Source organism: Zingiber officinale, chromosome 5A, assembly GCF_018446385.1.
Source record: "Zingiber officinale cultivar Zhangliang chromosome 5A, Zo_v1.1, whole genome shotgun sequence".
Taxonomy (NCBI): domain Eukaryota; kingdom Viridiplantae; phylum Streptophyta; class Magnoliopsida; order Zingiberales; family Zingiberaceae; genus Zingiber; species Zingiber officinale.
In genome coordinates, this window is record NC_055994.1 from 119247395 (window position 1) to 119275318 (window position 27924).

Consider the following 27924-nt stretch of genomic DNA (forward strand, 5'->3'; position numbering starts at 1 on the left):
GTAAAGAAAAAAAATGATTAATTAAATTGGATAATGTCGAGTCTGGGATGATCAACTCGATCCCACGAAAATTTTCTACCGACCACCAGGATAAATTGAAAAGCGCTCGCAGTAAGCAGCCCAAAAGAGGAGACTGAGTGGAAGTGGACAAGGATGGGGATATTTATACGCAGTTTTAACAGGGAATTATCAAATTATTTAGTTAATTATATTTAAAAAAAAAAAAAATCAAAGAGTGCCCTTTTATCATTTTGTCAAAAAAAACATCTCAATAAATTTATCATCATAAAAATATCCTTATTTCAACATTGTTACAGCTATTAGGAAGTAATATTATCATATTTAAATATTTTTATGAACTTAATTAAAATTATTCAAACTTGATCTAAAGTATTTTAAACTGATCAAAAACTATTATAACAAAGATGATCATAGTTGTTATAATGATTTTAATGTAATTTCAATCAAATTTAAATCATTTTAATCAAATTTAAATAATTTCAAACATCATATGTGCTCTTGTTAAATCTACCTCCATCCGACATAAGAAAACCAGTTAGTATATTTATCAAGCAGCTAAAATATATATTTAATATGTTTTAAAAATTGATTCCCAATCAAACATATCCAAACATCCATTTTATGAAGAGTGGATATGAAACCTTGTTTATATGACCAAGTTAATTTTACAAAAAAAAAAAATTGTCAATTATTTATCTTGAGTCATTTGGTTTTCAAATGACATATAGGAACGATAAGAATAAGATCATACAAACGATTATAAATTTTAGCATATTTGAAAAACATATCATTTTTATATTAAAAAATTATTTAAAATGGGTTCCCAAACTTGTCCATACAAAACAATTGAATTAATATGCATATAAGGTCTACATTAATCAAACCTCTAGGGCATTAGCAAACCATACATTTTGATAGTTATTATCGAACTCATACTTCATCTCCCAATTGAAGATCAAACTCTTATGATCAACCCAGTTCAAGCCGCTACATGAAAGTATACCCGCAAAACTCTTTACAATGTTTTTCGAGCTCAACCTACTCGAGTGGAAATGAGCAATACTATTATTCGGAAACACAGAATAAATGCTCAAGTATCCTATACTTCTATAATTACATTATATTGGATTAATTTTTGATGTATGATAAACAAGGAAGATAGTAATACGGAAGTTATACCCGCATAACATGATATACATTATTACTACACTTCACAGCCAATAAATATTCAGACTCGGGCTCTTGGGGTAATGATGTAATGGTTAGAATCTCTAATGGATACCAATGAAAAATGAACTTAATAATGTTGATCATTTAAACGAACCTCTATGAGCGTTTCTCGATTTACTTAGCTTGGTAGTCGGTGAAAAATTTCCGTAAGACATGATTGATCACCTCTAGGATTAGTCGATTCGAAAAATTGGATATAATGGTGTAATGATTAGACGTTCCAATAGATAATTAAAGGACTTAAGATTCGAATTTCAACTGCAATACACAAGGAATTTTCCTTCTAGTGAAAAAACGGTCCAAGAATATTGTCCATTTAGATAAGCCATCATGAGTATTTTTCTATTTACCCTAGTAACCAGTGAAAAATTTCTATGGGGTCAGGCCGATCATTTCTAAAATTAATAAGTTTGAAAAGTTGGATACATGAATTTAAAGAAAAAAAAAACAAGCTATTCATACTATTATAATCATATTGTTTATATTCATATAACTATATTGTCATATTCAGTTTTTTTTTTCATATGTTCATAATCTAATATCAGTTGGTTACAAAATATTAAAAAACAAAGATGATTGGTGCAATTGATTTTAGGTTAAGCAAAGAGTTTAGTTAGAACAAATATTAATAAGCATGTGACTATATCAAAGAAGGTCCTATAGTAAAAGGAAAGTAAGAGTGATTAGAAATCTAGATATATCAAAGTGATCGAAAATTTAACAAGAGGCAGTAGGATGCTTGGCAAAACAAATCCTAACCCGTCAAGATTGATGGAAGCTTGGCAAAGCATAGAAGACTCCAAACACACACACAAATGCTAGATTAGACTTGAATAAAAGTCTTTAAATTTACTTAACTTAGTCAACACTCCAGAGGCTGATAATCAAGTCAATTCAGCAAGTAATACATACCTTCAATTTATTAATATGCCAGTCAACTAATGATATGTGTCAGTCGACTTAGCAACTCAACCAAAGGGAATAAAATGATATTATTTCATCTATATTAAAAAGCTGAGTGAATAACAGTGAAAATGGTTATAACAAAACGGTTAATTTATTAAAGAACCATTTCAAAAGTTACTATTGAAGACAATCAACCGATATCACGAGTCAACTGATAGACGATTAATTAGTTGTAGCAAAATGGTTTGTTCGTTATAATAGTTATTTCCAAAAGCTATTGTTGTCTGTTGAAGGTAGTTTGATGAATGCAGACACTCAACTGAAGTGACAAGTAAAATGATTGCGCGCCAACGGCCTCAACTAATATTGAGGCGCAATCATCTAATGCAAAGTAGAATGGAGGATTTTAAAGTATTCTTAGAAGCTTAGGAGAAACCTATAACTATAGATCGTGTTAGCTATGAAAAGTAATCAATTGTGCAACAAAGATATTCTACCAAATTGACTACTCTAAAGCTCTTTCTTCTATCCATTATAATTTACTTTTAGTCTTTTGAAATCAATATATTGTACACTTTTAAAAGGTTTCGAAAAGGAAGAAACTAATGAAATTCATGAAATGATCTACCAAAAAGTCATAAATAGTAAAATAGGAGTTAAGGGTTGTCAAGCTACATATATCATTGAGTTAGCATTGTCTCTCTCTTTCTTTTTGCACATTTCTTTTATTGTCAATTGCTTTTGTTTTATTATTGTGGAATAATTTTTCTTGTTGCATCCAAGTCTTACGTAAGGTTATATTCACTAGCCCTTTAGCTTTCTTTCACTCTACAAATTCAACTTCCATTAACATGGAATTCTTCAGGAGTCTTTATTGTTCTCGTTGGAAACAAATTCTAGATGAAATCATAGAAGCTAAGCGGAAGAGACATTAGCCCTAAGTCTACCAAAAGTCTCAAATCCATTGGAGAATTCAACTTTGATAACTTATCAACATAAACTATCATACTAGTCATTATGGAATTCTTTTCACCATTCAACTTCCCCAAGGAGCTATCTAAACTCTCACACCCTTCAGAACGGTGTTGCAATCAAGCTATCATACTAGTCATTGTGGAATTCTTTTCACCATTCAGCTTACAAAGAGCCGTCTGAACTCACACCATTCCAAACAGATAGTGTTACAATCCTAATGAATTACTGACTAATGAAAATCTCTCCATCACCTACTCACCTGCCTAGAACCTACCAATGACCACCACCTTTGATGATTTACATTGACCTCCACAAATAGTCGACTCATATGGTTCCACCCTCCCAACAACTCTACCGCCTTGATTGAAGATCGGTTCATCCCTCTGCCCCCTTGTTGCCATGATCTGCATACGTTGCTTCATCCCACTTCCATGCGGATTGCTAAAAAGTAATCATTCAGAATTACCTGTTTGTTGACAACTAACCATAATGATATGTTATTTCGATGCATATTTATTAGTTGAGTTTCCTCCTAACAATACTTCAAATTCTCGAGGACTAACAAATTGGAGGTCACTTTGACAGACATGATTGAATTCAGGCTCATTTGGAGAACGGTTGTGAGTTTTTATCCTTACCAATGCAAATCGGATGTGTAAAAGCCAGAGTAAAACAAGATGAATTCCACGCTTGCAGAATCACCTGATTACTCTGTTGCTTAGAAGAAAAATTAAGTGAACTTCCAAAAGCAGCCCTTCATGAAGATCGATTGCTAGATAATCCACTTGGTTAATTTCTTATTCTTGGAGCAACTGAGACATTAGAAAGCAAAATTGGAACCTTCTTCAATATGCTCTGGCTCAACAATTTGCCAAATCTAATATACATGGGGAACACAAGAAAGTACCTACCAGTTTACTGTCCTTGAGCAAGGCAAACAAAAATCTAATATACCTTCCTATTGCATTGGCCAGCAAATTCAAGGTCTTCCTTCATCTTGCAAGATATTGCATCGGCATACAATGGTTCGAAAATCTTCCAAACTTAGCTGCAAGAAAACCAAAACAGTGGTATATATGACTAAATTGGTCTCAGCTTGCATATGTTGCATGGCAAAACCAAATATCTGTGAATAGATTAAGCGAATACATTCCAATAAAAGATGGACAGGAAGTTTGTTAAAGTCTACAACCCAAATGATATACTAAAATGATCATCTAAACCGTAATTAGCAACTAAAACAACTTGCATAAGTAACAGTCATTACTTTCTTTCGAAAATTATTTAGATAGAATCTTTCATTTAAAGACACCTCCATCAGTTTAAAAAAAATGAAGGTGGGGTGGTGCGAGAAGAACAATTAGGAAAATAGAACACGAAAATGGAAGCGAAAATAGGATTGAAGCAAAAGGATAAGTATTTAGAGAACTTACTAAATTACAGACACTTCTTACTTCCAGAGTTTGCCTGAGTAAGGCTCAAGTTAGGCTTGAATGCCTTACAAAAGCTCCTCAGCACGTCTTATATAGAAGAAAGGAGAAAGCCTCGGGTGCTCAATGGGCCCCATCGAAAGGATTTCTCCTTATCCGATAAGATCGAGTATGAGGTGGCTTATTTAAAGAAGGATATTATTCCTTCTGTGACATGATTAAAGAAGGATTTGATTCCTTCTTTTATAAAGCACACTGCACACTTAGGTCTATTGACATGACTTAAAAGAAGGATTTGATTCCTTCTTTTTACAAAGCACACAACACGCTTAGGTCTATTGACATGACTAAAGAAGGATTTGATTCCTTCTTTTTACAAATCACTTAGATTTTGAAATTAGACATGCGTCGGACCGCATCACTTAGTAGATACGTTGTCTACTCCAGCTGTTGATCAATTTCTCTTGTAGCTGGTAACCAATCATGCCACCAATTATCCTTTGTACTAAGAGATTGGCACTCCCGTACCTTAAGCATGTGTATTATACGTAGGCGTTGGAGTGCATTTTGTGCTTGTACAACCAATTGTTGTTGTATTTGATGAAATTCTTCTCGTCGTTTGTCATCAACCTCAAGGCTGATAGGGTATGATTTTGACTTGAGGTTCTGCTAGTATTGCTCAACCAATGAGAGAGGTTGTTGAATGCCTCCGAAAGACTCTCCTCCACCTTCAATGTTGGCATTCGTTGGGCTTCCTATAGAGCCCGAGGTATTAACCCCAGACCATTGAGAATCGCTTCCGGCCATTCTGAAATGGTAAGGCAAGTGATTAGTCGGGATAATGAATCCGCAAGTAAATTATCCTTGCCGTCAATATGTTCAAATTTAATAGGAATGTCAGTGTCGGTTATGTAATCTGTGAATGCCAGCCATCGAATCCTTGAAGGTTTATTGGTTGTTGTTTTTCCGAAGAAGCTAATGATAGCTTGACAGTCGGTTCTGATGATTAATTGCTTCTTATCAAGATAGTAAATCTTCAAGGTTTCCAGCGTGTTCATTACAGCATAAATTTCAACATCTATAGTGGATTTTGGTGGTGCAAATTTTCCACTAGCATAGGCACATACCTTTTCTAGGGATCGGGGGTCAAACTTACAATGTTTCCATTTGCAAACTCCGCCCCATCCGTCTGAGCAACCATCAATTTCAAGGATAATAAAACTTTCTTCAGGAGGAATTTCCAGATTGGGAAGATTTCGAACCGTGTTTTAAATTTGTTTGACCATAGACCAATCTTGGGAATTCATACGCTTATCACCAGTTGGACTCATTTTTGCATATAAGGGGCTTAGTAATTTACCCAGATTAGGAATATAATTCCTTGCATAATTAAGGATACCTAACCATGAGCGCATCCCCTTCTTTGTCATAAGATCTTCTTCTTGAAATTCAGTAATTTTGGTAATGATATGAGGCTGAAGTTTAATTTGTCGATTGGCCAGGACAACGCCTAAAAACTCAATTTCTGAAACTGCAATTTTTAACTTGGTTGGGCTCAGTATCAGTCCATTTTCTTGACAAATAATAAGCATGGTTTTTAAATGCTTTGCATGTTCCTGTTCCGATTTTGAGAAAACCAATATGTCGTCTATGTATACGGCAATGAAATCTTATGTGCCTCTGAAGTATGCATCCATTTTTCTTTGAAAAATTGCGGGTGCATGTTTGAGACCAAAAGGCATAACGAGCCATTCATAAAGCCCGTTTGGTACCAAAAAGTTGTCCATTCTATGGACTCAGGGTACATTGTTATTTGGTGAAAACCACTTTTTAAATCAAATTTGGAATATAATGATCTTGTACCAACCCTTTGTAATATCGCATTAATCCCTGAAAGACTATACTGATCTTTATTTGTCAAACATTAAGCCGCTTATAATTAAAGACCATCCTCTCTTTGCCTTTCCTTTCTTTGTCCGTGATGGGGTCAATAGTCGTACCAGAATTAACAATGATTGTTGTAGTACGGTGTCGACTCTTGCTGGGTCGTATAACTTTGAGCTTGAGTAATGCGTCAACATGTTTAGTGAAGGTTGATTTCTGCATTGGAGTTAGATGTTTAATAGGCTGGTCTTCAATTATGAAATCCGGATTTTTAATATCCAAATAGCACAAGATTTTGTTTTTAGCCCAATGTTGTAATGGGTTTTCTCCAATATAGCCTTGTTATTCTAATTCTTTCAGTAAAGGCCTAAACTGTTCAGAAAAGGCCTGTGAAGACTGACCAATAGAATAGAATACTACTTTTATCTGTAAATATTCTTCTTCTTCGAGATCAAGCTCTTGAATTGATGTCTGTGTATTTACTGCGGGAAGAGTGTTTACCACAGTCAAATTTTTGTAAAAAGTAACAATGTTACCTTCTATACGTACTCCTACATTCATTGCTCGAATAAAATTGTAGCCGATAATCATCTAAAATTTGTCTCCCAAGATCATAGGGAAACTGTAGGCGTATGGTATTCTGAAATTATTATCACCAATCATCATTTTTCCTGGTTTCAACTTTAACCTTGTTGTTTGCTGTGAATTAATGTCAGAGAAGTGTACTAGAAAAGAATTTTCTTCTAGTGCCTTGTTTGGTACTGAATGTTGATCTACACAGCAGGTAGTAGCTCTAGTATCTAAAATTGCCTTTAAAATAAATTTTGGAATACCTGGAATATCAATTTCCACCTGTAGATTATACAACAAATTTTTGACGAGTCGAGGATTTGAACTTCCTTGAGTTAAAGAAACTCTTTCAGTTGTTTCTGTATAGAGCACATGAGCAAGTTGTGAAGAAGTGACCAAATCATTATCTTCTTCTTCTAGGTGTGTAGTAGCAAGATTATCAAAATCACGTTGAAGATCTCGTTCTAGGTTAAGTTCTTCATAAAGATTCTTATAATAAGAAACTTCCTGCTTTAGCCTTTCTATCTCGGATTCACACCAGGAAATGTATTTCTGTTGTTCCTGTAACAATTTGTTAGAAACGAAAGGAGTAGAAGAAGGGGGTAGTATTGGTACCTTTTGCCCAAAATAATTTGGGTCGCATAAATCGCATACGGTTATTAAACAGTTTGGGCAATGAATCCTTGCCCTCTTTTGTGTGTCCCTTTGGCATCCTGTGCATTTACTTGATTGCGGGGGATAAGTGTCCCCTTTGGCTTCCTATGCACTTGTACTTTGTGTCAAAGGGACTAACAATTGGTGTAATCCCTAGAGTACTATTTGCTTATAAATATTTGGAGCAGGAATGCAAAGATGCTGCTTTTAAAAGATCATTAAAAAACCTATCCTTTTGTAGCCAAATACCTATCCCAGGGTATTACAAAGGATCAGGATCAGTTACAAAGAAGTATGGCCTACGAAGAAGCAGAACTTATAAGGGAAAGCCGCATGATACACATGCAAAGGTGGAAAAACGTAAGCATTTATTAAAAAATAAAAAATGCAAATGCTATCTTTGTGGACAGGAAGGACATTTTGCACGAGATTGTCCGAACGATAAAAGAAGTAGTAAAAGAGTTGCTATGTTCGAGCAACTTGATATTTCTGATGACTGTGAAATCCTCTCTGTTCAAGAAGGTGAAAACCTTAGTGATGCCATTTACAGCATTTCAGAGGGAGAAGAAACGAACGATTTACAAAGGTCAATACAAACGTTAATACTCTTTGAAAATATTTTTATGCTGGGCCAAATAGATGGTGGCTATCGACCACAGATTACAATGACAGATCAACAGTATGAGTGTGTCCATCAATGGATAGCCAATGGGGACACTTATCCCCCACAATCAAGTAAATGCACAGGATGCCAAAGGGACACATAAAAGAGGGCAAAGATTCATTGCCCAAACTGTTTAATAACCGCATGCAATTTATGCGACCCAAATTATTTTGGGCAAAAGGTACCAATACTACCCCCTTCTTCTACTCCTTTCTTTCCTAACAAATTGTTACAGGAACAACAGAAATACATTTCCTGATGTGAATCCGAGATAGAAAGGCTAAAGCAGGAAGTTTCTTATTATAAGAATCTTTATGAAGAACTTAACCTAGAACAAAATCTTCAACATGATTTTGATAATCTTGCTACTACACACCTAGAAGAAGAAGAAGAAGATAATGATTTGGGTCACTTCTTCACAACTTGCTCATGTGCTCTATACAGAAACAACTGAAAGGGTTTCTTTAACTCAAGGAAGTTCAAATCCTCGACTCGTCAAAAATCTGTTGTATAATCTACAGGTAGAAATTGATATTCCAGGTATCCCAAAATTTATTTTAAAGGCAATTTTAAATACTGGAGCTACTACCTGCTATGTAGATCAACATTCAGTACCAAGCAAGGCACTAGAAGAAAATTCTTTTCTAGTACACTTCTCTGGCATTAATTCACAGCAAACGACAAAGTTAAAGTTGAAACCAGGAAAAATGATAATTGGTGATAATAATTTCATAATACCATACACCTACAGTTTCCCTATAATCTTGGGAGATAAAATTCAGATGATTATCGACTACAATTTTATTCGAGCAATGAATGTAGGAGTACGTATAGAAGGTAACATTGTTACTTTTTACAAAAATTTGACTGTGGTAAACACTCTTCCCGCAGTAAATACACAAGCAGCAATTCAAGAGCTTGATCTCGAAGAAGAAGAATATTTACAGATAAAATTAGTATTCTATTCTATTGGTCAATCTTCATAGGCCTTTTATGAACAGTTTAGGCTTTTGCTGAAAGAATTAGAACAACAAGGTTATATTGGAGAAAACTCATTACAACATTGGGCTAAAAACAAAATCTTGTGCTATTTGGATATTAAAAATCCGGATTTCATAATTGAAGACCAGTCTATTAAGCATCTAACTCCAATGCAGAAATCAGCCTTCACTAAACATGTTGATGCATTACTCAAGCTCAAAGTTATACGACCCGGCAAGAGTCGGCACCGTACTACAGCAATCATTGTTAATTCTGGTACGCCTATTGACCCCATCACGGACAAAGAAAGGAAAGGCAAAGAGAGGATGGTCTTTAATTATAAGCGGCTTAATGATCTGACAAATAAATATCAGTATAGTCTTCCAGGGATTAATGCGATATTACAAAAGGTTGGTACAAGATCATTATATTCCAAATTTGATTTAAAAAGTGGTTTTCACCAAGTAACAATGCACCCTGAGTCCATAGAATGGACAACTTTTTGGTACCAAACGGGCTTTATGAATGGCTCGTTATGCCTTTTGGTCTCAAAAATGCACCCGCAATTTTCCAAAGAAAAATGGATGCGTACTTCAGAGGCACATACGATTTCATTGTCGTATACATAGACGACATATTAGTTTTCTCAAAATCGGAACAGGAACATGCAAAGCATTTAAAAATCATGCTTATTATTTGTCAAGAAAATGGACTGATACTGAGCCCAACCAAGTTAAAAATTGCAGTTTCAGAAATTGAGTTTTTAGGCATTATCCTGGCCAATTGACAAATTAAACTTCAGCCTCATATCATTACCAAAATTACTGAATTTTAAGAAGAAGATCTTATGACAAAGAAGGGGATGCGCTCATGGCTAGGTGTCCTTAATTATGCAAGGAATTATATTCCTAGTCTGGGTAAATTACTAAGCCCCTTATATGCAAAAATAAGTCCAACTAGTGATAAGCGTATGAATTCCCAAGATTGGTCTCTGGTCAAACAAATTAAAAACACAGTTCGAAATCTTCCCAATCTGGAAATTCCTCCTGAAGAAAGTTTTATTATCCTTGAAATTGATGGTTGCTCAAACGGCTGGGGCGGAGTTTGCAAATGGAAACATTGTAAGTTTGACCCCCGATCCCTAGAAAAGGTATGTGACTATGCTAGTGGAAAATTTGCACCACCAAAATCCACTATAGATGCTGAAATTTATGCTGTAATGAACACGCTGGAAGCTTTGAAGATTTACTATCTTGATAAGAAGAAATTAATCATCAGAACCGACTGTCAAGTTATCATTAGCTTCTTCGGAAAAACAACAACCAATAAACCTTCAAGGATTCGATGGCTGGCATTCACAAATTACATAACCGACACTGGCATTCCTATTAAATTTGAACATATTGACTACAAGGATAATTTACTTACGGATTCATTATCCCGATTAATCACTTGCCTTACCATTTCAGAATGGCCGGAAGCGATTCTCAATGGTCTGGGAAGTCCAACGAACGCCAACACTGAAGGTGGAGGAGAGTCTTTCGGAGGCACTCAACAGCCTCTCTCATTGGTTGAGCAATATCAGCAGAACCTCAAGTCAAAATCATACCCTATCAGCCTTGAGGTTGATGACAAACGACGAGAAGAATTTCATCAAATACAACATCAATTGGCGGTACAAGCACAAAATGCACTCCAACGCCTACGTATAATACACATGCTTAAGGTACGGGAGTGCCAATCTCTTAGTACAAAGGATAATTGGTGGCATGATTGGTTACCAACTACAAGACAAATTGATCAACAGCTGGAGCAGACAATGTATCTACTAAGTGATGCAGTCCGACGCATGTCTAATTTCAAAATCTAAGTGATTTGTAAAAAGAAGGAATCAAATCCTTCTTTAGTCATGTCAATAGACCTAAGTGTGTTGTGTGCTTTGTAAAAAGAAAGAATCAAATCCTTCTTTAAGTCATATCAATAGACCTAAGTGTGCAGTGTGCTTTATAAAAGAAGGAATCAAATCCTTCTTTAGTCATGTCACAGAAGGAATAATATCCTTCTTTAAATAAGCCACCTCATACTCGATCTTATCGGATAAGGAGAAATCCTGCCGATGGGGCCCATTGAGCACCCGAGGCTTTCTCCTTTCTTCTATATAAAACGAGTTGAAGAGCCTTTGCAAGGCATTCAAGCTGAACTTAAGCCTTACTCAGGCAAACTCTGGAAGTAAGAAGTGTCTGTAATTTAATAAGTTCTCTAAATACTTATCCTTTTACTTCAATATTATTTTCGCTTCCATTTTCGTGTTCTATTTTCCTAGTTGTTCTTCTCGCACCACCCCACCTTCATTTTTTTATTTGGTATTTGGTCCATAGAATGTAGAACTATAACCACCTCAATCAAGCAAGCATACTAGGGGGAAGGATTTGATTCTATTAAATTCCTGAGTCCTTCAAAAGTAAATCACCATTACTTTTAGCGGTCCTCTTTACAATCTATTAGCAAACATACAAAAATTTCAAGATAATAGTTTCATGTATGATATTTACACCAAACACGGCAATTGTTATTCCATGCCAACACAACTACTAGATCCAAAAGGAAGTCACTCCAGGAATCCTTTTCAAGAAAAGTATTGGTCAAATATACCGTGATTTTTTGCAAATAAGAAAAAAATAAGAAAACCAAATTCCCAATTCACACCAAACACAGCAATTGCTATTCCATGCCAACACAACTACTAGATCCAAAAGGAAGTCACTCCAGGAATCCTTTTCAAGAAAAGTATTGGTCAAATATACCGTGATTTTTTGCAAATAAGAAAAAAATAAGAAAACCAAATTCCCAATTCACATTGGCCATCTTATCAAGTTAATTTTGTTACTTTTCAGTACATGTATACATAACATTTGTTCGTGCAATACTATCCTCAAAAATTCAAATGTTTAAGTGGCTTAGTCATTCCGAGTATAAGAAATCTAGCTGGCCGTCAAATTAAAGCAATACCTTTCCATCTCCGTCACTGTCAAAGCACTGGATCATACTGAAAAGCTCATCCTCTGTCCAACTAAAATCATGAGCTAAGGCCAATCTATGTAGGTCACGCAGAGTGAGGTAGCCTTTACCAACTTCTGCATTCCAACAAAATAGCTTGGGAACTTAAAAAGAAAATTGAAATGGATAAATAATTACTCTATTCTGTTCCTGTCATCAAATGTAGGACAAGACGGAAGGGAAAAAAATTGTAACCATTTCTCCAATCAAAAACTCAGTACAAAAAAAAGCATACACTTCAATGAGTGAGTCTGGCAAACAACAAACATGGAAACAACATTTAAAGAAATAAAATTAATCATGTGGAATAATTACAAATAGGGTGTCAAACTGGACAAACTTGACACAGCTAGATCAGGCTCGAAGGCAAACTAAGCCGGAGAGCACCAGTCCCTCAAACCATGTTGAGCATGGCAAGCTCTCATGCTGCAAGACACAACTCACGAGCTGGGTTCAGTCAGAATCTAGGCCAAGTTGTGCACAACCCTCAAGTCAGGTCAAGTGCAACCCACTTGTGTTGGGCACAACCAAAGCTCATGGTCCAATGTCCGACACCTTTTCCACTTAATTGCATAAAACCCTCTACTTTTAAATTAAAAAGATTAATTAATAAGGCATTCTAGAAAGTTTGTTATTAAAATAATTCAAAAGATATTATAATTCGTAGAGTGACTCTAGATTGAAAAATACAAAATAGATTGAAGCATGCACAAAACCAAAAGTACCCCTTGTTTTAAAGAGAGGAGGATTCATTATTCATATTTAATTTAATGGTCGAAGGCAAATTAGAAGCTAAGTAATGGTAATTAAGAATTCCAAGGGAAAAGAAAGATGTCTCTTACATTACCTATAATATGTGGAAGTATCGACGTAATTTCACAATTATTCGATCTGACTGTTAGGTGAAGGACAAAAGTGTTTAACAATTACAAGAAGTAATCCTTTGAGGAGAAAGAACAACATAATAAGCCATTATATTTATGAATATGCTAGGGCAAGTGAATAATTATGATTATTTATTTAATTCGGTTGGATCTTAAATCATAGCTGTACTTTTGGGTGTTTACTTATGAAGGTTACATAGATCACATATGATGGCTGCTTAAACCATATATATGACTGCATAGATTGCCTGGGCTTGCTTGCGTATCAAAGTTAGTAGTATATTGAGAACCAAATATGCTATATCTTTAGTTCCCTTGCCACATACTCCTACCCCTCTTCGAATGCATTTTTGTGTCATTGCTCAGTAGCAAAGATTACACCTGATTATGTCAAACTGTCATTTTAATTTATACTAGGAAAATTCTTAAGGTTTATCTATTTGTTCCAGTTCTACAACTATATTTGCCTCACCTGTAGATATGCAAGATGGATACAAGCCGAACATAATAATGGCACTACGAGTTCCAACCAGCTTAATTTTGGATCAAATTTCAGATAGGAACAGTTCATGGAAAAAATAATTTACCATCTAAGGTAAAGAAGTAAGCAACCATTTCATCTTCAGTTAGCTGTATTCGACTTTTCTTCTGTAAAATATAAGGAAAAATAAATCATTAAGGCATCAGAAACCTACAAGAACCATCACAATACATTTCAATCAAAAGAAGAATAACCAACCACAATCTTGTTCTTTTGCCTTCCAGAAGGTCTGTAATTGGTAATGCTGTCTTTCTTATGAAGACTAGAACTAGCTACAATAGTTTCAGAGTTTTGAGGGAATCCACTGAGAGTTTCACTTGAATCCACCAATCGTTCACCAATTGAGAGATCAATTGCCTACATATTAAGTTTTACTAAGTTGTACGTCTTGGATACTCAACTATACAAAAATAGATAACAACAAATGAATAACCTTTTTTTTCACATACCTGCTTTAAGGTAAAATCATCATCAAGCAATTCATCCAGCCCTCTTGTTTTTGTTTTATTTGTCAGTTTTGATAGTTTGGAAGAACCCTTTTGCTTTTCCTGATTCAGATACAAGAATCATCAAGATGACTAAACAGCGTCAATAAAGAGCAGGTGGTTTACCGCAAGAAACAGCATCTAAATCAAGAGTGACTTTGCCACATTGAAAAGTATTGAAACTCTTCACCTGGTGTTGAGATTTAGTATATAAATAACCCATAGGTCACAAATAAACTGCTAAATAAAGGGTGGAAATACAGAAGCCCTAAACCAATCATCAGCTACAGTTAGATGTAAAAGCACATCTACCTTGAACATTGAACCTTATAGGTCAGAAAGAGGAAATAAAACGGGTATTAATTTACTTCCATATTTTGACGAGGGTCTCATTAGATCTTTCTAGATATGGTATCAATTAAACTACGGCAATTGCGTAAGAATAGGATAACTAAAATACTTGGGACTATCCCTCATGTAAACATCAGCTTAAATTAATGAAAACCTAATATGGGCATAAAAGAACAGTTAGATCTGGTAGTGCAAAAAATTAATCTAGAATTCTATTATATAAGCAATAAATCAATACAATGTGATAGTTTTAGAAATGGTTCATGCATAAATCTAGCACAATGAGTAGCGTTATGCCCAAACATAGCAAAATGTTAGTGTATTATATTAAAACAAAGCATCTGTTTAGATTCAATCGTCATTAACCATTTAATGATAATAAAGAAGAGCTCATCGTAAGGGTTGGCAGGTGAGGCATTCTCATCAGGTGGCATGAGTCAAAGACCTGATTGAAAGATAAGGTTTTGTTCGGCTCACAACCTAGCAAGGTGCCATTCAGCCAGCCATGCGACAGTGGATGAAACTGAAGCGAACAGCAAGGTAGTGACATTTGGTGAGTATCTCGATACAATCACCGACGACCCTTATGCCCAGTTTAATCCGAAGAGCAGATAATAGACAGATGAATCATCCCTTAAGGAAAAGGATTTGTCATGGAAAAGAATGGAAAAAATCACTCGATGAGCTCGCGGTAGTGGTGAAGGGCGTGCTTGGGAGATGGAGTTGAACTTTTAAATATGGGAGGAAGGAAATGCTCTGCGTCAGACTTTGTGTTGATTAAAATCGGCTAAAAATCAATCCACAAATGGATTGTGATTCCATCCTTCTCCTAATTTTACATGTACTAAACGAAAGAAAGCATCTCAACTTTTGTGAAATCCACACTAATCTGTCCTCTGGAGTAAAGTGGGCATTAGGGTTGGTTCCCTTGTTGAAGGGGGAGGCAGGCTCTGTAATGGCAATGATTTGAAGAGTTTGGGGATGGATAATGGTGTCAAGGCAACGACAATCGGTTCGAGCATGAGGGCATGAAGAGCAATATATTGGTCATCATAAATCAAGAAGGGGATTTGGGGATGGTCCTCGTGGCCATTTATGGAGTACCCACAAGGGTTAAACGTGAAGCAGCAAACGAGCATGCATAGATTGATGGGGCAGATATCAACAATCTGATCATGTTGCCACTAGCAACATCACCCTTTCTCCAGAATAACCCCCTCACAACAACCAATCTAGCTCCATCATATGCACCTCAATGGTGAATGTACCAGAGGCAGTAGTATAGGCATGCCAGCGTATAAGGAATTCAATAAAATGGTGCACGCTCATTATAAGTAGAGAACAGTTGGGAAATAATCATCCAAGTAGCCCACCTCCTTAGCCAAGCTAGTGTGAGAGCATAGTAGGCATAAGGGAAGATGAAGCTGTCGCAGGAAAAACAACAAGCATAAAGACAAAGGTCAAGGTTGGTAGCATAGGAGAGGAGATAAGGGAGGGAATACAGCAACTAGTTGTTGTCATAGGCCTTCAGGATCAGCTTCTTGGTGTAAAGAAGAGGCTAGATTCAAGAGGATAAATGAGTTAAAGTAGAGGTTGCTAAAGGTAGAGACACAACATTGAGCACCTTGGTGAGATCATTGCAACAAAGAAGACAGAGGATGAGTGAGAGGCCGCCAGAGATGTGGAGCTCTAGGCACTTCTTGAAGCCTTCAAAACTAGACTTCATCAAGGATAGGCAAGGATAAAGAGGGCAAAAGGTAATAGGTTAAGGAGAAATGGGTATTAAGTTAATTATATTCCACAATGGATATTTACTATGCAACTTAATGAGTTGGCACAATGTGATGAAGATGCCATGCAATCACTTAAATGACAACGGAATGGAATCTCAATGAAGGTTATATTTTAGTACAAAATATAAGCATTATGCCAGATTCGAGAAATTTTATAAATTCTGTAAATTTGAGAAACTTTATAAGTTGTATAGTTTGATAGAAAAATACTATATCTCATTGATAGGATATTCTCCTTATATAGAAAGATAAATCTCTTAAAATTAGAGATGTGATAAATATGAGCTAATTACAATCCATCTGGGAAATAACAAGTTGCCTAATTTGAATTTCAACACTCCCCCTCATGCTAGGCGATAAATACTCTTCAAACCCAAAATCAAGCTCAATTTGGTGATGTTGGGTCTGAATAGTGTCTTTGTCAAAATGTCACCTGTCTAGTGTTTTGAAGACACATGGCGAAGCATAATGCCTTTATTTTCAATCTTACTAATGAAATGTCTGTCAATTTTCACATGTTTGGTACGATCATATGGTCAAGCTGAACTGGATTCTTGGCATTGGCAATGACAATGGCTGACACACAAAATTTGAATTGGATCTCTTGTTTTTAGTATGAGTCCGATAGAATCCGTTGTAACCAGATTCCCTCACAAATGTCCTATGTCAGAGCTCGGAATTCAGATTCAACACTACTTCGAGCAACAACTGTTTGCTTTTTACTATGCAAAGTGACCAAATTTCCCCAAACCAACATACAGATCTTCAGTCACTAGGTGAACCTGCCCGTCAACATCAGTGTAAACCTCCAAGGTTCGTTTGTCTGTCTTTCTAAACATGAGTCCTTTTCCTGGGTCCATTTTTAGATATCTCAATATTCGAATTACAGCATCTATGTGATCAACTAAAGAATTTCCCAAAAATTACAGCAAAATTTGTATCTAGATGAGTGTGAGTTAGGTAGAAAAGTTTGCCAAACAATCGTTGATGTCATCTTTTATCAGCTTCCATTTCATTAGTTCGAGACCTTAACTTAGTATTAAGGACCCATAGGTATATCAATTGGCTTACATCCACTAAACTCAGTTTCTAGTAGTAGGACAAGAACATACTTTCTTTGAGACATAAAGATCCCTTTGTGACTTCTAGCAACCTCCATTCCCAAGAAGTATTTGAGTTATCCCAGATCCTTGATTTCAAACTCCTTAGATAGGAGTGACTTGAGCCTTTTGATTTCTGGTTCATGGTTTCCTATGAGGACAATATCATCAACATATACAGTTAGTACTCAGATTTTCCCACCAAGAAATTGTTTCACAAATAGCGTGTGATCAGCTTGAGACTGGGAGTAGTCATCTCTTTTAAAGACTTTAGCAAATCTATCAAACCAAGCTCTGGGTGATTGTTTGAGCATATACAAGGCTCTCCTTAGTTTGCAGATTTTTCCTTTTGTACTACTATATGTCTTAAATCCTACACGGACATCCATGTAAACTTCTTCCATAAGATCTCCATTTAGAAAGGCATTCTTCACATCTAGTTGAATCAAGGGTCAATCTAAGTTAGCAACAATAGATAGTAATACCTAGATGGTATTGAGTTTTGCAATCAGTGCAAAGGTCTCTTAATAGTCAATCCCATAGGATTCGATGTAACCTTTTGTCACCCGTCGAACCTTGTATCTATTTATGCTTCCATATGGATTCTATTTGACTAAAAAAATCCACTTACATCACACAGTTCTTTTTTCTTGAGGTAGCTCAGATAGTGTCTAAGTCTCATTCGTTTCCAGGGTTGTGTCTTCCTCTAGGATTGTCTTGCATCATGCAAGAACTTTTACAGCTTCATACAGAACTAGGAATATTGACCTTGTCAAGTGATGTCACAAATGCTTGGTAACCTAGAAATAAACATTAGTAGGACATATAGTCGTGCATCGGATGAAGAGTACAAGATCTAGTACCTTTTCTATGTGCAATAGGCTCGTCCCATGTGGGATCTGTCTACGAAACTAGTTCTATTATATCCTGCTGCTTTTCATGTTCAACTTGGCCTCGAGTTGAATCATGATATGACTAAGTTTCATGCAAAGACACAAGATGCTTTCTCCTCACATAGACTTTCACTATGTCATGGGAAGGTGGTGTGTTCTTTTGTAGTTCCGAAATAAGTGGCACATGTGATTGTGATGATGATGGAGAGAAAGGAGTTGATGGGGATGATGGAGAGGAAGGAGTTGATGGAAGGTTGAATGATGATAATGGCAAGATTGAGGAAGGACTCCGTTCAAGAAGGGACTCCCAATCCCAGTCCCAATGATGCAATTCAATTTTGTTCTCCCCTAAATTGTGGTATTAGAGTATTATGGAATGTGTTCAAAGTAGTTGGCATCCATAGAGTGATAAAATTTCTAGATGATTGGGGAGAAGCACTTATAACCCTTTTTGTTGGCTAAATATCCCAAAAAAATGCACATGAATCAAACTTTCCCCGATATTGAGTGAATATAGACAAATACAATACATCCAAACAGTTTGAGAGGGACGTTGGAGACAAGTCTGAGTGTAGGATACAAATTTTATAGAGCCTGAAATGGAGTGTTGAACTTAAGAACCCTAGACGGGAGACAATTAATAAGATAGGTAGCTATTAGGACTGATTTCCCTTAAAATTTGGCTGGAGCGTGAGTTTGAAAGAGTAAAAAGCGGTCTACCTCTAGTATATGAGGATTTTTCTATTCAACTACACCATTTTGTTGGGGAGTATCAACACATGAACTTTGTTGAACTATGTCATTGGATTGGAGATAGGTGCTAAGGCTGGAATTAAAGAAGTCTTTAACGTTATCTATTTTGAGAATCTGTAAGTCTAGAACTGAGTCTGGATCACGGCATGAAAATTCTGAAAGATTTGTGGTCTTAGATTTTTTTTCTTTCATAAGCAAAGTCCAATACAACCTTATGTGATCATCAACGAAAAGTAAGAACTATCTAGAGTCAGTAAAACTTGGATTTTTGAGTGGTCCCCAAATGTCCACATGAATGAGAGAGAGATTGTGTTGGTTGATATTGATGGGGTGCATAAGTGCGTCTGGTATGTTTAGCATATTGGCATACATAATCAATAGTAATGGGAAGACTTTTATTGATAAATAATGGGAAGAGATGTTTCAAGAACATGAAATTTGAATGTCCTAATCAATAGTGCCACATCATAATTTCACTTTCATTATTGGATAGACTACTAGATCTAAAACTATCGATTGGCTGACAGTTGACTGTCTAGATGTAGGAGAGGCTTCAAAAAAGTAAAGTCCTGCACACTAGCTAGATGTAGGAGAGGGTTAAGGTAAAATCTGCACAAAGTTTAGCATTGCCAATCATCTTCCCGATGCTCAAGTCCTGAAAAACATAACTATCACCAAAGAACTTAGTTTACAATTAAGGGTTCGGTTGAGCCTACCAACCAACACAAGATTACAAGCAAGTCCAAGCACATAAAGCACAAAATTGAGACCGACATTGCTCGAAATTTTAATTGTTCCTGTTCCAACCACTTTGGTATAGGTGCCATTTGCTATACACACCATTAGATGTTTGTCACATAATTTAAATGTTGAGAATAACAGTCAATCACTGTCATATGTTCAGATGCTCCTGAATCGATGATCCAAGAGGAGGACTTGCTTGTGTGCATTGCCATTGATTGCTCGTCAAAGAGTTGGAATTTGAACTCTTAAACAGATTGTTCAAATAACTTTTGGAGCATATCTAGCTGCTCTTTGGAGAAAGGAGAACTCACATATTTTGAATTTTCAATAGAGTCTTGCACTGAAAAATCAGAGTCGGTCATGATCCTGTCACACTCGGAAGTCGGCTGATCTGTTTGTTGTCAATGACATCAGAAAGGAGGTCGGCGTTGCTGCTGCCGAAAGAACTAGCAATCTTGCTGCTGCTGGAAGAACCAGCAATCATGCAGCTTTGTCTTGCAGCTGGAGGAAGAACCAGCTGCAAGGGTTTCTACGCTGCTAGGGTTTTTTCAGCTAGAGTTTCTGCTCTGATAACACGTAGTTTGACAGAAAAATACTATATCTCATTGATAGGATATCCTCCTTATATACAAAAATAAATCCCTTAAAATTAGGGATGTGATAAGTACAAGCTAATTACAATCTATCTAGGAAATGGATTGCAAAATAAACCCCAACAAAATAGGGATAAAATAACAAGTTGCCTAATTTGAATTTCAACAAGTTGTGTAAAAGGTTATGATAGATTCATTGTATTAACCTTTAAGATCCCATGAATTGCTAAATATATCATACAGTTTACACATTTTAACGAATCTATAACAATCTTTCTAAAGTTGTAATAAATGTACAACACTATTTGGTTTTTATTAAGTTGTTAAATGATAATGTGGTATTATGCCTAGCCACAATTTAGCCGACTTATATGTCTACACCACCATTAACAATTAAAATAATTAATCATTCTTCTCAAAACTTTTAACCTTGAAATTCAAATAAACCTTGTTTTCTCATTATCTTCCTCACTCTTGAAATTCAAATAACCAAATACAACTCGATCTCCCCAATCTCTCGAATTCCTGATTATTTCATGTAGTTGCCTTAGCTCTATTGATAGTGCTCAATCATCAACAACACCATATGCTAGTTCACTTGCTATAACCACAACCAACTCACAATCCTAATCCCCATCTAACTTTCTGTTTATATTGCCACAAGAACTCCCAACCATTGATTGTTATCCTATCAATTCATTGTCTGTTAACCCATTTCCTCTCCAATGCCACACACCATTTCCTCGGTTGCTTCCAACAGTACCCAGATGCCACAGACAAAATTACCAAACCTCAGGTTTTAGCTTATGTCGACATCACTACTTATTAAATCTCCAACTTCTTCTCATTTTACCTTCACCTTATGCTAGTCGCTTAACCTATTTATGACACAAACATAAAGATTAATCATCAAGCAACTGATAGTTGATGAACCAGAGTGAGTCCTCTATAGACAACCAAAACCTACCATTCGATTGTTTGACGTGGTTGTTTGTTGTGGATCCCAATTCACTAGCATCATTCTATGCTTGTCACCATTATAAATAGAAGATAACCCTCACCTCACCTGATGCCTCAAGTAAACATTATTGTCCCTATCCCTATTTTTATTTTTTATCAATCATCCTCAGCACCAAGAGATGTCATTATTCCCACAACACCAAAGTATCTCAAAATTCACATTTGATTTGATTGATTTTTATTCAGAGATTGACTAATTGTTATTTATTCCTTAAATTGGTTGAAAAATACAAATATGAATTCAAAGGATGAGGAAGATCTTGATTATTTTTCTATTAGAGATACTGATCACAAGAGAGATAATTTAGTGATAAAGAGGTTATATTTACAAATAAGGATATTGATGAGATATTGGTTACTAGAGAAAATAAAAAGAATTTAAACCAAACAATAAAAATAAAAACAAATTCATTGCTTGGGGGAAATATGTAAGGATATATTGAACCTCTAAGTGATAAAGTTCATAATTCAAATTTAGAGATGGATAAGTGAATATGATCAACAAATGAAGAAGTTATCACACATGAGAATATGAGAATAGTGATGAGGAATATTTTGGATGTAAGAGGAAAAAAGATTTGGTTGAGCATTTTCAACCCACAATAACTTTAATGATGTCAAGTTTAACATCAGTATGAGATTTGAGAGTCCAAAACAATTCAAAGATATTGTTCAACAATATACAATCTACAATGGATATAGTAGTAAATGGATAAGAACATCTAAAAAACAAATGGATGTTAAATGTACAACAAATTGCCCTTGGAAAATTTGTAATAGTTAAATGTTGAGAATGCCTCCATTGTTAAATATTTTAAAGATAAACACAAAGAAACTAAGAACAAAATGTTGAGTGGATTGTGAGACCATACTTGGAGAGGTTTCAAAGGAATCCAAATTGGATGGTCTCAAAAATATAACAAGATCTGCAAGAAGGATTCAATAATGTAGTTCTTAAGATGAAGTGTTACAGAGCCAAGTGGAAGGCTTTGCACATTCTAAGTGAGTTACTTGAGTAGTGCTGCATTTTTTAAGATCATACATTGTTGAGCTAAGAAGAGTTAACGTTTTTTTCGCTTCATGAATAAAGGAATGATTCAATGTTGGATTTAGTTATTAACTCAATGCTTTTTACAAGGATGCTATTATAGGATTGGATGAGTGTTTTCCCAAGACCTTTGTTGGAGAACAATTGTTATCAGTTATTGGTCAAAATAGAAACAATCTAATGTTCCTTGTTAATTGGTGGTAATTGAAGGAGAGAATTATGACGAATAGATATTGTTTCATCTAAGAATGTGGGATTAGTTAGGCATCATAGATGGTTTTGTGTGGACCTTTAATAGTGACCGACAAAACATATAATTTTAAAAATTATTTAAAACTCATTTTGATATCATTTGATACTCATTTTAATACTCAAATTTGAGTTTTCTTCTTATTTTAGGGTCCTGACCATGCATTTAGACAATTTGTCCTCTATCTAAGCAAAGAAACTGTGCAAGACATCTATATGCAAATTGGAAGAAAAATCATAATGGTCATGCTACAAAGATATTGTTTTGGAAAGCCATTGAAAGCACTATAAAGTTCGAGTACCAAGAAGCTGTAAAGGTAATGGAATCCAATTCTAAGGATATCATGATGATTTCCTAAATATTCATGTGATAAGTTCTGTAAATTGCACATTAGCACTTTTATAAAGTGTGATCAGTAGACAATAAGTGGAAATTTCAATGGATATATCTTGAAGGGCAGAGTAAAACCAATTATTTGCGTGCTAAAAGATATTCAGAGTTCAATGATGGAAAGAATGAATGTAAAGGGAGATATCATGTTGAATTCAATTAATAAATTGTCTTAACATTGAAAATAAATTGGAGAGAACTAAGTTGACATGTGCAATTTATATAGTTAGAGCTTCATGGATCTTGAATTTTAAGGTTGACGAAAAAGATACTATGAATTTAACATATAAGACCCATACCTGTGAGTGGTGGGGGTTACCAGGCATTCTTTGCAATTATGTTATTGCTTGTATTAACTATAAGAAAGATGTGAATGCCTATGACTGATTTTTATAAGAGGGAAGCACACCTAAGGACATATAACATCGCTTTGCTTGAAGTATACGTAAGATGTCGTGCACAATTTAAATGCTTGTGTAAAGAAACAAGTTATTTAAGTGCATGATCAAGACCTTAAAACAAACAAAAAAAAATAACTCAAATAAATATCAAGATCAGCATCAAAACGAGTATCAAATTTGTTCTTTTGTTGGTCACTAAAAAAGGTTCATCTAAACCCCTCTCTAGTACCCAATTGATCCCATTATCACTGAAGAAGACATGTACATGAGTTATAATTCTCTCCTTCAATTACTACCTAAGACCTGGAGAACATTTGATTGTTTCCATCCCAACCAATAGCTGGTAACAGCTGTCCACCAACAAACATCATAAGAAAGCATCAATCTAATCCTATAATGGATCAACATCCTATCAAAAAGCCTTGAATCAAACTAAATCCAACATAAAACCTTGAGTCAGCATTACTCTTCTCTATCATGATGTAGAAAAAATATATTACCATTGACTTTTCTTAATTCAACTATGTTATCCTAAAAATTGTAGTACTCCTCAAGTAACTCACACAACATGCACAAAAGCTTTTATTTGGCCCTATAACACTTCATCTTAAAATTTGTGATATTGAGTCTTTTTTACAGATTTTGTAGCATTTCAAAGAATACCCAATTTGAATTCCTTCTAAATGTTTACAAGTATAGTCTCACAATCCACCCTGCAGTTGCTTCTCTATTCCTTTACCTCAAACATTTATGTTCATCTCTCAAGCACAACAGAAAAGTGTTCTCAACCAAGATTTAAAATTTCGAGAGGAGTTTCAATTTATAACTGGAACAATATGATTTTGGTATCATATCATGTCATACAGATACAATTTTGATATTTTTTTAAATATAAAATATATTAATTAATAATATTTTTATTAATATTTGATGCTTATTCATTAAAATCAATTTAAGCTAATTGAAGTCCACCAACAAAACATAGCAGGATCAAAAAGGTTTAAACAAAATTTAATTTAGAATTTTTTTATTAGTTTAAACTTAAATCAAATTTATATATAGAATATTTTAATTCATTAGTAGTAATATATTTTATAAGTTAAAAATTATATTATATTTTTTTTATCTTTCTTAATAATTTGTTTCCTACCTCTTTAAAAAAAATTCACTATGTTTATCTTAGGGCTGCAAACGAATCGAGCCGGCTCACGAGCTTTTCGAGCCGGCTCGAAAAATATTCGATTCGTATTCGAATTTATCGAATTCAAGCCGAACTCGAACATGTTCGAACTTTTTTTCGAGCCGAACTCGAGCCCAAATTATATTGTTCGAGCCGCTCGCGAGCCTTAATATTTATTAATATAAGTTAAATATATATTAAATAAATAAATTTCGAGCCTTTCGAACTTATTTTCGAGCAATAATTCGAATAGTTCGTGAACATGTTCGAATATTTCAAGCCGAACCCGAGCCCTAATTCGAACCAAACATTTTGAATTTTTCGAGCTTCGAATTGAGCTCGAACTCGAATATACCTATTTCGAGCCGAATTCGAGGCATAAATTTTTCTGCATATTCGGCTCGATTCGATTCGTTTACACCCCTAGTTTATCTTGTGGACAAAAAAAGAAGGAAAAAAGATCATCATTTTAAGGTTAAGAGGTTATTTTTTTTCCTCTATTTACCTTGTGAAGAGATAAGGAGAGAAAAAAAAATAACCATCCAAGAGGTATTTTTTTCTCTTTGTTTCACATTTTATACAAATGAAGGGGAAAAAATTAATGAATGATAGAGAAAACAAATTAACAAGGAAAAAAATTAATGGATAAAAGAAAGAAAAGAATTAGGAAGGAAAAATTAATACATGAAAGGAATTATCTGTTAAAAAAAATAACCTAAATTTTTTTTAAAAATAAAAAAATCATGCTACTGCCACGACGTCCGCCGCAGGATCGTGACAGCCTCTACACCCCCGTGGAGGTCGCCGCAGGATAAAAGCAGCCTCACGATGCTAGTCAGTGGGCGAATTGGTAAATTTTTCCCATGCGAACGGAATGAAATTTAATTCCTTGTTCTCAACATCCAAATACCATAAATTCCAAGGCAATTTGTTGCACATTTAGCTTCCATTTACAAGCTATGTTCCTACCTATTTAATATTGTCTGTTTAAGATTACATATTGTTTAACAACATGATTAAATTATTTCAGAGTCTCAAATCTCATAATGATTTTAAACTTAAAATCATTAAAATCACATTGTGGGTTTGAAATTACTCAACCTAATATTTTTCCTTTTAAACAATTCAAAGTCATAGAGTTGATCATATTCCCTTTGTGTATCCCCAAGTTAAAGAATTATGAAATTTATCATGTTGAGATGCAAAATATCAGTATCTATCTCCGCCAAGCAACACATTTGTCTCCTTTTCTATTGTCTGATTCAGATTCATTCTATTTTCTCTAGCAATTAATAGTTTATCTTCACCCTCTTTAGTGAATATAATCACTCCATTACTAAATGATCCATCTTCTTAGTATCTCTAATAAGAAAATAAGCCAAATTCTCTTCATCCTTTGAATCGACTAGAATGGAATAATGCAAGTGAATTGGGATCTTCAGTGAGTATTAGTGTTGACAACGTATTGTAGTTGAGTGTGTGTCCAGAGGACTCTACTTCATCCATCATTAGTTCCTTGACGATCGGTCCTCATGTTTGTGCATTATCAATAGGTGGAGCAACTTACCCTTAAAACATAGAAGAAAAAGATTAAAGGAAATTGAATCCAAAGCTAAGTAATTTCATCTTAAGTAAGATATTGATCTTTTGGTATATGATCCTATCCCAAGATATAACAAAGAATGATGTCTCGGCTAATAGGGAACATTGAGCAATTTGTCAAAAATCTTAGAAAACCTACGCAGCAAATTGGGTTCAAAAAGGAGAGAAGAGTGTGTGTTGGAACACTTTTTTGATATCAAAGAAAGTCAAATTTTTAAATAGCAAAGTCATTCAAACGCAGTCAAATTTTAAAAGATAAATTTAGACTCTAGGAACTTGGATCATGATAGAATCTAACAAAGTGCAAATCTAGCTGATGAAGCCTATTCAAAAAATTAGGCTTTTGCAGTCTATGACTTATCTTTACAACATATCCCGACCATTAATCAAATCACTTGGATGAATATAGAAAAGATTTAAGGCTGGTCGACACCTATCCATAACAATTAAATTTTTTAATTTAACAAAAATAATAGCACTAAAAATTAAACTATATATTGACTATACAGCATACATTAATAAAATAGTAATTTTATTTGTCCAATAGTATGCCCACCTCCTAAAAACACTTGTGATGTAAATCAGGGTTATTGTATGGGAAGGTTGAAAACCAAAAACTTAAGATGTGGACAAAAGAGGAAGAGGAAAGTTGTCGGTTTCCTCTTCTCTAACAAGAACAAGATTTTCAAAGTTACTCTTCTGCTTCCTCTACTTTCTAAGGCCAAAAGAAAAGTCCCAACCTGGTGAGTTGTAGGCTAGTAAAGAAGTTCTATATGCTTGGATGAGTGAGCAACTATTAACTTAGGGTTAAACATTTTGAAGTAGTTATTGAGGCATAAGTTAGTCAGTGAGTTCTATCATCCATTTTAGGTCGTGACTCGAACACTCGTTGTGCCAAAAGTATAATTGCAGAACTGATTCTCGATATTCCTGAGGTTCATGGTAGGAGAAACTACAAAATCCCTACTTTGTAAGGTTGAACAGAACAATCGATTCCCAAACAAATCAGAGAAATCGCTGAATAGAAAGAACCTTTCTCCGTGAGCGTTTCTTCTTCTCTTTCTCCTCGCATTCGTCATCATCGGAGGAACTCTCTCCAGTGCCTTCTGCTTCTCGGCCTCGATCGCTGTCTGAGGGTTGATAATCCTCGTCGTTGTCTTCCAGGGATCCCGTTCTTTGTGCCGATTTCTTCTTCGTCCTCTCCCTCCGTTCCTGGTGCTTGGAAGGGAGAGGAGAATGCCTGTGGAGCGAAGCAGAGAGACCGGGGAGACCGAGGGCATCCAGCTTGGCACGGTTCTCCTGTATCCTGACGCGCCTTTGCCGCTCGTATTCTGGCGTCGCTCCGCCGGGGCCTTCGTCGGAGCTGATGCCCATCTACCGATCCGACGCTCCCTGCTCCATGGGTGTTACTAGAAATAGAGAACTTGGGCACGCAAACAGAAAAAGCAGATCGGATTGGGCATTTGAATGGGGGCTGCTCAAGAAAGAGAGTTGATTATAATTTCTTTTCCCTTTTTTTTCCCC

General features: G+C 35.3%; 1 protein-coding gene across 5 annotated transcripts; it reads right to left on the reverse strand.

The window, feature by feature from the left end:
- Positions 1-811: 811 nt before the first annotated feature.
- LOC121981486 lies at positions 812-27924 on the reverse strand. Of its 5 annotated transcripts, none has more exons than XM_042534027.1 (7): positions 27433-27924; positions 14247-14345; positions 13996-14154; positions 13844-13904; positions 12325-12449; positions 4087-4180; positions 812-1059 (listed from the first exon to the last, which is right to left on the reverse strand). In XM_042534027.1, exons 1-6 carry the CDS (start codon positions 27772-27774, stop codon positions 4112-4114), a joined length of 855 nt encoding a protein of 284 aa, XP_042389961.1. In that variant the 5' UTR covers positions 27775-27924; the 3' UTR covers positions 812-1059; positions 4087-4111. The 5 variants fall into 5 exon arrangements, 4 of the variants coding, with proteins under 4 accessions (XP_042389961.1, XP_042389962.1, XP_042389960.1 ...); XR_006111823.1 differs by lacking the exon at positions 812-1059 and adding an exon at positions 3902-3944 and having other exon boundaries at positions 4044-4180; XM_042534028.1 differs by lacking the exon at positions 812-1059 and adding an exon at positions 3902-3944.

Excerpts from the sequence above, each read along its gene's own strand:
- LOC121981486 (XM_042534027.1), bottom strand. The coding sequence starts at position 27,774 with ATGGGCATCAGCTCCGACGAAGGCCCCGGCGGAGCGACGCCAGAATAC. Across the intron at positions 13,905-13,995 it reads GGCAAAAGAACAAGATTGTG|AAGAAAAGTCGAATACAGCT; the intron begins GTTGGTTATTCT and ends TATATTTTACAG. Across the intron at positions 4,181-12,324 it reads ACAGTGACGGAGATGGAAAG|CTAAGTTTGGAAGATTTTCG; the intron begins GTATTGCTTTAA and ends GTTTTCTTGCAG.